The 11,453-nt window shown below is 67.1% G+C and overlaps 3 protein-coding genes across 3 annotated transcripts; 1 reads left to right on the top strand and 2 right to left on the bottom strand.

The window, feature by feature from the left end:
- Positions 1-852: 852 nt before the first annotated feature.
- BAD (BCL2 associated agonist of cell death) lies at positions 853-2,166 on the bottom strand. Its single transcript, XM_080635835.1, has 4 exons — positions 2,100-2,166; positions 1,648-1,736; positions 1,392-1,546; positions 853-1,044 (listed from the first exon to the last, which is right to left on the bottom strand). The coding sequence occupies exons 2-4, from the start codon at positions 1,715-1,717 to the stop codon at positions 868-870; spliced, it is 402 nt and encodes a 133-aa protein (XP_080491961.1). The 5' UTR covers positions 1,718-1,736; positions 2,100-2,166; the 3' UTR covers positions 853-867.
- Positions 2,167-6,427: 4,261 nt separating this feature from the next.
- Positions 6,428-10,294, bottom strand: ARL2 (ARF like GTPase 2; the record flags this gene model as incomplete). The annotated part of the gene is given in 6 exon segments (XM_080635747.1): positions 6,428-6,587; positions 6,779-6,859; positions 7,208-7,370; positions 9,570-9,634; positions 9,636-9,681; positions 10,230-10,294. Coding segments are annotated over 6 exon segments (555 nt in total). The 3' UTR covers positions 6,428-6,452.
- A 105-nt stretch (positions 10,295-10,399) lies between these two features.
- GPHA2 (glycoprotein hormone subunit alpha 2) lies at positions 10,400-11,117 on the top strand (the record flags this gene model as incomplete). Its single annotated transcript, XM_080635812.1, has 2 exons — positions 10,400-10,605; positions 10,894-11,117. The coding sequence occupies exons 1-2, from the start codon at positions 10,518-10,520 to the stop codon at positions 11,115-11,117; spliced, it is 312 nt and encodes a 103-aa protein (XP_080491938.1). The 5' UTR covers positions 10,400-10,517.
- Positions 11,118-11,453: the final 336 nt, after the last annotated feature.

The raw sequence follows: 11,453 nt of genomic DNA, 5'->3' as shown, positions 1-11,453 counted from the left end.
TTTAAAAGGTTGATGGTGATGGAAATTCGATTCTACTTGCCTTACAGTAACAAGCCCCAATATCAAAATCACAGAAAGGCATCGCAGCCCCCTCCCGTGGGGGCTATTTCGCTGTTGTTCGGGTTCCGCCGGTGTGAAGCTCTCGGGTACGGACGGGATGCCGTCATCCTCTCCTGTCACCGGGGTGTACGGGTGGCGGGGTCGTCCGCTGATGGGATCCTCCACAAGGGTTTCCATCCTCCTCCTTGCTCCGGGAGCGTCCTCCGGCCGCCGTTCACCCGATCCCAGGCGTTCCCGGGTTTCGGCCCCCCCCCCCGTGTTGCCTTCGGTGGCGCGGAGACCCGGCTCAGGACCGGCACGGCCGCCAAGCCCCGGCCGCTCGGGCCATCACCCCATAGACACCAACGGGGGGCACGGCAAATGGCGTTCACCGGTGACTAACACGGCCTTCTATAGCTCAGATTGACAACGTCACTTCCGCCTGTGACATCACAGGCTACACGTCATTGGCTCTCCGGAGAGGGGCCCTATCCGGCATCTTCCGACCGCCAAGCCCGCACCACCCACAACAATAAGAGTTTCTTTATTCTTCTATGGAGCCGCATGTATTTGGGGGGGGACCCCTCCGAGGTTCACTTGGGGGGGGCTCAATATGGAGGGGTTGGGGGCACCCCAAACCCTGACCCCCCCCCTTCTTTTCCAGGGCTTCCTCCTGGAGTTTGCCCCCCCCCTTCGTCTTTAGGGTTGCCTCATTTTGCTTGGGGGCACTTGAGGGGGGGCCCCCCTATTTTAGCCCCCCCTTTTAGGGACACCCCCCCCCCTTTTTAAGGACCAAGCCCAAACCCTCTTATAAAAAAATCACCTTTTTTATTGCCCCCCCCCCCCATAAAACACGGGGGCCCCCCCCCGAAAAGGGGGGGGAGGGGAGGTCAAGGGGGGGGTCTCGGGGGGCCGGGGCCCGGGGGGGGGCGGGGCTCCCCACCACCTCCTCAGCGCCTCGCGCCACCCCCTCGCCCCCCCCGCGCTGTTGGCCCGCGGCAGCACCTGCGGGGGGGGGGGGGGGTAGAGAGCGGATGGGGAGGGGGGGTCAAGGTTGGGGTCCTCGTGTCCGTCCCGTCCCCCCCCATCACCCCATAGACCTCCATTGCCCCCCCCATCTCCCATAACCGGGGCCCCCCATAACTGGGGCCCCTATAAGAAACCCCCCCCACCCCGCTATAAAAGGCACCCCCCGTTACCGGGCCCTCCCATAGCCAAGGTTCCCAATAACCGGGCCCTCCCCCCATAACCGGCTCCCCAACACCGCCCCTCCAAAACACCCTCTCATAACAGACCCCCCCCACCCCAGCCGTGCCCCCCCCCCCCCCCAATGCCCCCCCATTGCCCCCCACCTCCTGCTGGAACTCATCGCTCATCCTCCTCAGCTGCCTCCCGAACCTCCGCGCCGCCCAAAGCGCGGGGGGGGCGGAGCGCGACCGGACCCTGACCCCCGGGGGGGGCTCCCCGGGGCTCTGCCCCCCCTCTGACCCCAGCCGGGCCCGCGCCTCTGTTGGGGGGGGGGGGGGGGGGGGAGTCAGAGAGCGGCGAATCCCCCCCGTGGGGGGGCCACGACACCCCCAGAAGGAGGTGATTTGGGGGGGGTCTCACCTGCAGCGGGGAGGGGGGAGCCCCCGCAGGGGGACCCGGGCTCCTCCGGGAACTCCTCGAGGCTGAACATGGGCTCGGCATCGGCTCCGCTGGGGGCACGGGGAGGGCTGCACCCCACAACCGCACACAAACACCCCCCTCCCCCCCCACCGGACCCCCCCCATAACCGGACCCCTCCAACCGGACTCTCCATAACCGGGGCTCCCCCATAACCGGACCCCCGTAAACAGGCCCCCCCCCCCCAACCAGCTCCCCAATAACCAGAGCCTCCCATAAGCGGCTCCCCCTTGACCGGGCCCGCCTCTTAACCGGTTCCCGCACAACCGGGTCCCCCCATAACCGGGCCCCCTGGAACAAGCCCGCCCCATAAGAGGCCCCCCCCATAACCGGTTCCCCAACACCGCCCCCCCCCATTGGCTCCCCTCTTAACCGGACCCCTCCCCCGGCCCCACCTCGGCCCCGGCCGCCGCCGCCGCTCTCGCGCCCGTCCGCCGTCACCCGCGTGACGGACAGCCCCGGCAGCCAATCAGCGCGCGGGATCCCCGCTTCCCTCCGCCTGACGTCATCACGTCAAAGGGCGGACCCGCCCCGCGCTCCCTCACTTGGGCGGGGCCAGGGAGCGGCGTCGCCCGCCCGGCTCCAACATGGCGGCCGCGGCGCTCTGGTTGCGCTGGAGGCTCCGTCTCTATGGTCCTGGCGCAGCGCTTTTGGGGGGGGGGGCATCCAAGGGCGGGCTCCTCCCCCCCCCTCCCCCCCACCGGCCCCCCCGCCCCTCCCCCCACCGGTGCCTCATGGAAACGGCCCCGGGGCTGCGCTGGGACCGTCCCGGGATCGACCGGGAGCGACCTCGCGCTGCCCTTGGACTGCGGGAAGGGGGGGTCCGGGGCCACCGGTACAGGCAGCGATGGGGGCACCAATATCACTGGTACAGGCAATGCAAGGACACCGGTATCACCGGTATAGGCAGTGATGGGGGCACCGGTATCACCGGTATAGGCAGTGATGGGGGCACCGGTATCACTGGTATAGGCAGCAATGGGGACACCGGTATCAACGGTACAGGCAGTGATGGGGACACCGGTATCAACGGTACAGGCAGTGATGGGGGCACCGGAGTCACCGGTATAGGCAGTGATGGGGGCACCGGTATCACCGGTATAGGCAGCAATGGGGACACCGGTATCAACGGTACAGGCAGCAATGGGGACACCGGTATCAACGGTACAGGCAGCAATGGGGACACCGGTATCATTGGTACAGGCAGTGGAGCGACACTGGTATCAGTGGTACAGGCAGCGATGGGGACACTGGTATCATCAGTACAGGCAGTGCAGGGACACCGGTATCACCGGTACAGCCAATGCAGGGACACCAGTATAACCAGTACAGGCAGGTCCATGACACCGGTATAACCACTGCCATGGACGCCAGGCATACCAGTATTACCAGTACAGTCAATCCCAGGGACACCAGTACAGGCAGAGACAGAGACACCAGTGCCACCAGTATACCTGCACCAGCGACACCTGTATGATCACTAGTGCCATTGACAGTGTCACCAGTGTCACCAGTACAACCAGTGCTACCAGTTCATCACCACCAGGGGCCCCGGTACAACCGGTACCACCGGTACAACCCTGACGGGCAGGGAAGCCAGCGCCAGTGTCCCCAGTTCCCACGGGATGAGGGTGATGGGGGGGGGGGGGGGGGGGGGGGTTCGGGTGTCACGTGGTGCTGGGTCCGCTATAAAGCCCGGAGCCAGAACCGGGAGCGAGGCAAAGCCCGGAGCTGGAGCGGAGCCGAACCGGAGCGAAACCGAACCGGAACCGAACCGGATCGGAGCCAAACCGGAGCGGAGCCCAGAAGCGGGGCTGGAACTGGCTCAAGGCCCGGATCCGGTGCAAGACCCGGATCCGGATCCAGCAGAACCGGATCAGGAGCTGGAGCCGGGTTAGGGCCCGGGACCGCCATGAGTGGGGGGGCTCCGCGGGGCTCCCCCCTTGGGCACGGCTCCTCCCGCCGGGGGCCGCGGCCCGGGGGGGACCCGGGGGGGTCTCGGGGGGGGCCGGTGCCCCCGGGGAAGCTGCAGCTGCTCGAGCGCTTCTTCACCCCCCCAGGACCCCCCCCCGGGGCCCCCCCTTCATCCCCATCCCCCCCCTCCTCCTCCTCCTCCTCCGGGGGGGGCGAAGGCCGCAGGGACCCAACGGGGTCCCTCGTGCCCCCCCCCCGGCCCCCGGCCCCCCCCCTGCTCCGGGGGCTGAGCCGCAGCCACGAGCGGCTGCACCCCGGGGACCCCCCCCCCGCGTCCCCTCGGGGTCCGCCCCGCCGCCGGGGGGCGCCCCACCTCCTCCTGCCCGGGGGGGCGCTCGGGCATCCCCATGGGGACATCGCGGGGGGGTCGGACTCCCCCCCGGCACCCAAAGGTGCCCCCGACCCTTGGAGGGGGGGGGCGCGGGGGGGGCTGCGGAGGGGGCAGAGCCGGAGCCAGGAGGGGTTGGGGGAGCCTGGAGGGGGGGGCCCCCCCAGGCGTTGGCGCTCGCTGGAGGCCGTGGGGGGGCCCCGGGGGGGACCCCGCTTCTCGCGGTTCTTGGATGAATTGACCCGGAGGGTGCTGAGCCCCGCGCGGCTCCGGGCCCTGGGGTGGCCCCCGCGGGGGGGGGCGCCGGGGGGGGGCGTCGAGGAGGAAGAGGAGGAGGAGGAGGAAGAAGAGGAAGACGTGGGGCAGGTACGGGGGGGGGGGCATTGGAGGGGTCCATTTGGGGGGGGGGGCCCCCAAATGTCCGACCCCCCCCTCCCCTGCCCCCCCTTGCTCCTGCAGGATCCGGGGGCATCCGGAGGCTCCGAGGGACCGAGGGGGTGAGTGGGGGCGGGGGGGGCCCTTTTGGGGGTGTTGGGGGTTTGGGGGGGATCCCAGCGACAATTGTGGGGGGGGCCCTGGGAAGGGTTTGGGGGGGGCACAAAGGAGGATTTGGGGGTCTCGGGTCAGTTTTGGGGCTCCACATCCACTCCCCCCCCCCCTTCTCCCCGCAGCCCCCCCCCGGCGAGCGCGGAGCTGGAGGCGCTGCGGGAGCAGATTGACCGGTGAGGGGCGGGGCCGGGACGCAGAGAGGGGGGCGGGGCTTAACGAGGCCACGCCTACTGCGGCCGGGACCTTACGTCAGCGGGCGGAGCCACAGCCGGTGGGCGGGGCTTCGGCCCTCTCCGGCCGCGGCACCTCCCTGCCACCCGCGCTCCCAGGGCTCTTCCTTCGGGTCCTAACGCGTCCGGTTGGGGCCCTCCGGGGCTTCCACTCCCTCTTCATGGTTCCCAGTCTGGCTCCTCACGGCTCCCAGGCCCCATACTGGGACCTCCCAGTGCCCCCAGTGCCCCCATCCCAGTGCCCCATCCCATTGCCCCCAGTGCCCCATCCCATTGCCCCCAGTGCCCCATCCCAGTGCCTCCATCCCAGTGCCCCCATCCCAGTGCCCCATCCCAGTGCCCCCATCCCATTGCCCCCAGTGCCCCCATCCCATTGCCCCCAGTGCCCCCATCCCATTGCCCCCAGTGCCCCCATCCCAGTGCCTCCATCCCAGTGCCTCCATCCCAGTGCCCCCATCCCAGTGCCCCCATCCCAGTGCCCCATCCCAGTGCCCCCATCCCATTGCCCCCAGTGCCCCCATCCCATTGCCCCCAGTGCCCCCATCCCAGTGCCTCCATCCCAGTGCCCCCATCCCAGTGCCCCCATCCCATTGCCCCCAGTGCCCCCATCCCATTGCCCCCAGTGCCCCTATCCCAGTGCCCCATCCCAGTGCCTCCATCCCAGTGCCCCTATCCCAGTGCCCCATCCCAGTGCCCCCATCCCAGTACTCCCAGAGCTCCCCATTGGGTCCCCGCAGGCTCCAGGACGATTACGCCAATTCCCAGCGGCTCAATCGCCTCCTGGAGGAGCGGGTGCAGGGGCTGGTAAGGGGGGGGGGGGGGGGCCAGAGGGGTCCCGATGTTTTGGGAGGGGGGGTCCCGGCGGGAGCCCGGTGTTCGGGGGGTGTCCGGATGCTCGGGGGTCCCCAAGGGGGGGTCCCGGCGGGTGTCCGGATGCTCGGGGGTCCCAAAGGGGGGGTCCCCGGGGGGGTGTCCGGATGCTCGGGGGTCCCAAAGGGGGGGTCCCCGGTGGGGTGTCCGGATGCTCGGGGGTCCCAAAGGGGGGGTCCCCGGGGGGGTGTCCGGATGCTCGGGGGTCCCAAAGGGGGGGTCCCGGCGGGTGTCCGGATGCTCGGGGGTCCCAGGGCTGTGGCTGCAGACGCAGGCGCTGGTGCTGGAGCGGGCGGCGCTGACCCGGCACGTGGCCGAGGTCCTGCAGCGGGTGCTGGGCCCCCCCCCTGGGGCTGAGCCCCACAACCGGCACCCGGTGAGTACGGGGGGGGGACGGGACACCCCCATGGAGGGATCCATGGGATCGGGGGGGCCTTATAGGGTCCCACCCTATGAGGGGTGACCCCGTGTGACCTCGTGTGCCCCCCCCCCCAGGCGGCTGCATGGGCCCTGTCGGAGGCCACTGAGGATGCAGAAGGGCCCCTTCTGCCCCCCCCCGCCTTCAGGGACCCCCCGGGGGGGGCCCTGCCCTGACCCCCCCCAAATAAAGCACCGAGACCCCCTCCCCCGCTGCAGCTGAGTCCTTTGGGGGGGGGGGGGTCCTGGAGATGAGCATCACCCCCCCCCCCCCCCCCCGGACCCCAAAACTGCCCCCAGACCCCAGCCCTGGGGCACCGTTGGCCTCCAACCACCTTTATTGGCACGGGGGGGTCAATGGGGGGGTCCTACGGGGGGGTTCAGTCGGGGGGGCAGACCCTGCTGGCGATGTCATCCAGGAGCCAATCGATGCCGGGCAGGAGGTTGTGGCCGGTGAAGGCGGAGCAGCCCTGGATGCACCAATGGTGGCTGCGGATGGTGTCGAGCTCCAGCGCCTGGGGGGGGGGGGGGGGGGGCACAGGAACACATAGGGACATAGGGACCGATTCATTCCATAGGGGGCTGGGGGGGGGACACCCCGACATCCAACACCCCACAGGGACAAAGGGGATGGAGGAGACCCCCTTCCCCCTTATTGAGGGCTGCCCATGACCATTGTGTGCCCCCCACACCTCCCCCCCCGCACCTCGCGGATGGCGCTGGCCGGGAGCGCCCCGGGCAGGTCCTGTTTGTTGGCGAAGACGAGGAGAGTGGCACCGGCCAAGCGCTGGGGGGGGAGGCAGGGTCAGAGCCCCCCCAGTGGGACCCCCCCCCATCCCCATTGTGCCCCCCCCACTGTGGCCCCTCCATCCCCACTGTACTCCCTCCACTTTCCCCCCATCCCCACTGTGCCCTCCACTGTGCCCCCCCCATCCCCGATGTGACCCCCCACAATGGGATCCCCCCATCCCCACTGTGCCCCCCCCATCCCCGATGTGACCCCCCACAATGGGATCCCCCCATCCCCACTGTGCCCCCCCCATCCCCGATGTGACCCCCCACAATGGGATCCCCCCATCCCCACTGTGCCCCCCCATCCCCACTGTGGCCCCCCCGCACGGTGCCCCCCCCGCACCTCCTCGCGCAGGAGCCCCCTCAGCTCCTTGGCGCAGAGCTGCAGGCGCTGCCGGTCGCCGCTGTCCACGACCCACACGAGCCCGTCCGTGCTCTCGAAATAGTTGCGCCAATAGGAGCGGAGCGAGCTCTGCCCCCCCACGTCCCACATGTTCAGCTTGAAGCTGGGGGGGAACGGGGTCAGCAGAGGCCCAACAACAGCGTGGGCACCATCACTGGCATCCTCATGGGCACCATCATGGGCATCCTCATGGGCACCATCATGGGCACCATCATGGGCACCATCATGGGCACCATCACTGGCATCCTCATGGGCACCATCATGGGCATCCTCATGAGCATCCTCATGGGCATCATCATGGGCTTCCTCATGGGCACCATCATGGGCATCCTCATGGGCACCATCATGGGCACCATCACTGGCATCCTCATGGGCACCATCATGGGCATCATCATGAGCATCCTCATGGGCATCATCATGGGCTTCCTCATGGGCACCATCATGGGCATCCTCATGGGCACCATCATGGGCACCATCATGGGCATCCTCATGGGCACCATCATGGGCATCATCATGGGCATCCTCATGGGCTTCCTCATGGGCACCATCATGGGCATCATCATGGGCACCATCATGGGCACCATCATGGGCATCCTCATGGGCCTCATCATGGGCACCATCATGGGCATCATCATGGGCACCATCATGGGCATCCTCATGGGCATCATCATGGGCACCATCATGGGCACCATCATGGGCATCCTCATGGGCCTCATCATGGGCACCATCATGGGCACCATCATGGGCATCCTCATGGGCCTCATCATGGGCACCATCATGGGCACCATCATGGGCACCATCATGGGCATCCTCATGGGCATCATCATGGGCTTCCTCATGGGCACCATCATGGGCATCATCATGGGCATCCTCATGGGCACCATCATGGGCATCCTCATGGGCCTCATCATGGGCACCATCATGGGCATCATCATGGGCACCATCATGGGCACCATCATGGGCCTCATCATGGGCACCATCATGGGCACCATCATGGGCATCCTCATGGGCCTCATCATGGGCACCATCATGGGCACCATCATGGGCACCATCATGGGCCTCATCATGGGCACGATCATGGGCATCCTCATGGGCCTCATCATGGGCACCATCATGGGCACCATCATGGGCACCATCATGGGCACCATCATGGGCACGATCATGGGCATCATCATGGGCACCATCATGGGCACCATCATGGGCACGATCATGGGCATCATCATGGGCACCATCATAGGCACCATCATGGGCACCATCATGGGCACCATCATGGGCACGATCATGGGCACCATCATGGGCACCATCATGGGCACCATCATGGGCACGATCATGGGCATCATCATGGGCACCATCATGGGCACCATCATGGGCATCCTCATGGGCACCATCATGGGCACCATCATGGGCATCCTCATGGGCACCATCATGGGCACCATCATGGGCATCATCATGGGCACCATCATGGGCACCATCATGGGCATCATCATGGGCACCATCATGGGCACCATCATGGGCACCATCATGGGCATCATCATGGGCATCATCATGGGCACCATCATGGGCATCCTCATGGGCACCATCATGGGCACCATCATGGGCACGATCATGGGCACCATCATGGGCACCATCATGGGCATCATCATGGGCACCATCATGGGCACCATCATGGGCACGATCATGGGCACCATCATGGGCACCATCATGGGCATCATCATGGGCACCATCATGGGCACCATCATGGGCATCCTCATGGGCACCATCATGAGCATCATCATGGGCACCATCATGGGCACCATCATGGGCATCATCATGGGCACCATCATGTCCACCATCATGGGCATCCTCATGGCCACCATCATAGGCACCATCATGGGCATCATCATAGGCACCATCATAGTCGCCAAAAGAAGCACCCTCGTGGGTCATTGTCACTACCATGATGGTGGTCATTGACCCATCCAGTGTCATGGTCATGGTTCTGAACACGGCCACCACCACAGCTGACCCCTCCATGGATCCCCATCCCACCCAATGTGGCCACCACAGGCACGACAGTGGCCGCCGTGGTGAGGTACAAGACCAGCACCATGAGCAGCAACACGGCCACCACCCTGACCAGCCACCACGGCCAACGTGGCCACCACTGCCACTGTGACCACCACCAGGACTGACACCACCACCATCACCAATGTGGCCACCATTGTGCCCACCATGGCCACCATCACCTCCATGGCCACCAAGACCCACATGATCCCCATGACCCCCATATCCCCCCATTGCCCCCCCATGTCCCAGGACCCACCCGCGGTGCTCCAGGGTCTTGATGTTGAAGCCCAGGGTGGGGGCGGTCCCAGTCACATCCTCCCCCATTGAAGCGCTTCAGCAGCGTCGTCTTCCCCGCGTTGTCCAATCCGCTGCGAGGGGCGGGGTCATGAGGCCACGCCCACCGGGACCCACCCTTCACACCTCTGAGCCCCCATTGGCTCCACCCACAACCACAAACCACGCCCACTTGCTCAGGCCCAACCCATCCACGGCCCTTTCCTCTCCTCACTGGCCAAGTGCTTTCATTGGCCCCGCCCACGGTTTAGCCCCGCCCACCTCCAAACCACGCCCCATTCCATAACCTCGCGCCTGGTTTAGCCCCACCCTCTTCCCTTAGCCACGCCCATTTCCCTGATGGCTCCGCCCTCTTCTCTTAGCCCTGCCCCCTCCCATAGCCCCTCCCATCCCATAAGCCCCCCCATAAGCCCCACCCTCTTCCCTTAGCACCGTCCCTCCCATAAGCCCCGCCTCAATGAGTCCCGCCCTCTCCCACAAGCCCCGCCCACGTCCATTAGCCCCGCCCCTATGACTTTTCCCAATCTCGCTGCCGCATCCCCCCCACCCCCCGTAACCCCCCGCCCCCAGGCCCCGCCCCCTCTCCCCAGGCCCCGCCCCCCTCCCCCGAGGCCCCGCCCACAGCACGAGCAGCCGCAGCTCCCGCTCCTTCTCCCGCATCTTCTTCAGGATCGTCAGCAGCCCCATGGCCGCCGCGCGCGCCGCCGCCAGGCTCCGCCCTCCCCCTCCCAAACCACGCCCCCTTTCCTCCCATTGGCCAGCGATACCGCCAAGCTCCGCCCCTTCCCTTCCGCCGCAGCTTAGCTTCCGGGGCGTGCGCCGCCAGCGCTCTGCGCCCCCTGCAGGGCGGGAGGACCCCTGGGGAGGGAGGGGGGGGGGTGTTGTGTGTGTGTCCCCCCCCTTCCCCGCCATGGCCGCCTTCCTCCTCCTCCTCCTCCTCCTCGTGCTGCCTCCCCCGGCCCCGGCGCTGCCCGAAGGCCCCGGCTGCCGCCTGCGCTGTGAGTTCCGAACCCCCCCCCGGGACCCCCCTATTCCCACCCGGGACCTCCCAACCCCGACCCCGGGACTCCCAAACACCCCCGGGACCCCCTAACCCCCCCCCCCCATAGCCTCCAAACCCCATCGGGACCCCCCCACCCCCGGGTGCCCACCCCAAAGCTCCCCAGGATATTGGGGTCCCCCCCGCCAAGGGCTCCAGGCTTTGGGTTCCCGCTGCCCCCCGGGTTCTGGGGTTTCCCCCCCCCCCCGGTTCTTGGGTCCCCCCCCCAGGTGTGGGGTGCCCGCAGGGGTGCCGCTGGTGCCGGGGGTCCCGGGGTGCCGGGGGGGGGCTGCGGGCGCCTGCGTGGGGCACTGCGAGTCCAGCGCCGTCCCCTCCCCCGGCGCCGTGCTGGCCGCCAGCCGACACCTCCAGACCTCCAGGGGGCGCTGCTGCACCATGGCCCGCGCGCACAAGGTGGGCGGGGCTTGGGGGGGAGGGGCTGGTGGGAGCACCTTGGCGGGGGTGTCATAGCATGTTGGGGCATGTTGGAGCGCGTCATCACGTGTTGAAGCCTGTCACAACATGTCCGTGCATGTTGAGGTATGGCATATTTAAGCGTATCATAGGATGTTGCTATGTGTTGAAGCGTGTCACAGCATGTCAGTGCATGTTGGCATGTGTCATAGCATGTCAGTGTATGTCAACACATGTCATAGCGTGTCAGTGCGTGTGGACATGTGTCATAGTGTGTCAGTGTATGTTGACACGTCACAGCGTGTCAGTGCATGTTGAAGCATGTCCTAGCATGCCGGTACATGTTAACGTGTGTCACAGCGTGTCAGTGCATGTTGAAGCATGTCCTAGCAT

Source organism: Psittacula echo (genome assembly GCF_963264785.1).
Source record: "Psittacula echo genome assembly, chromosome: 28".
NCBI lineage: Eukaryota > Metazoa > Chordata > Aves > Psittaciformes > Psittacidae > Psittacula > Psittacula echo.
This window is presented reverse-complemented; position numbering and strand designations above follow the sequence as displayed.

Excerpts from the sequence above, each read along its gene's own strand:
- BAD (XM_080635835.1), bottom strand. The coding sequence starts at position 1,717 with ATGTTCAGCCTCGAGGAGTTCCCGGAGGAGCCCGGGTCCCCCTGCGGG. Across the intron at positions 1,547-1,647 it reads CTCCCCCCTCCCCGCTGCAG|AGGCGCGGGCCCGGCTGGGG; the intron begins GTGAGACCCCCC and ends CCCCCCCAACAG. Across the intron at positions 1,045-1,391 it reads GCGATGAGTTCCAGCAGGAG|GTGCTGCCGCGGGCCAACAG; the intron begins GTGGGGGGCAAT and ends CCCCCCCCGCAG.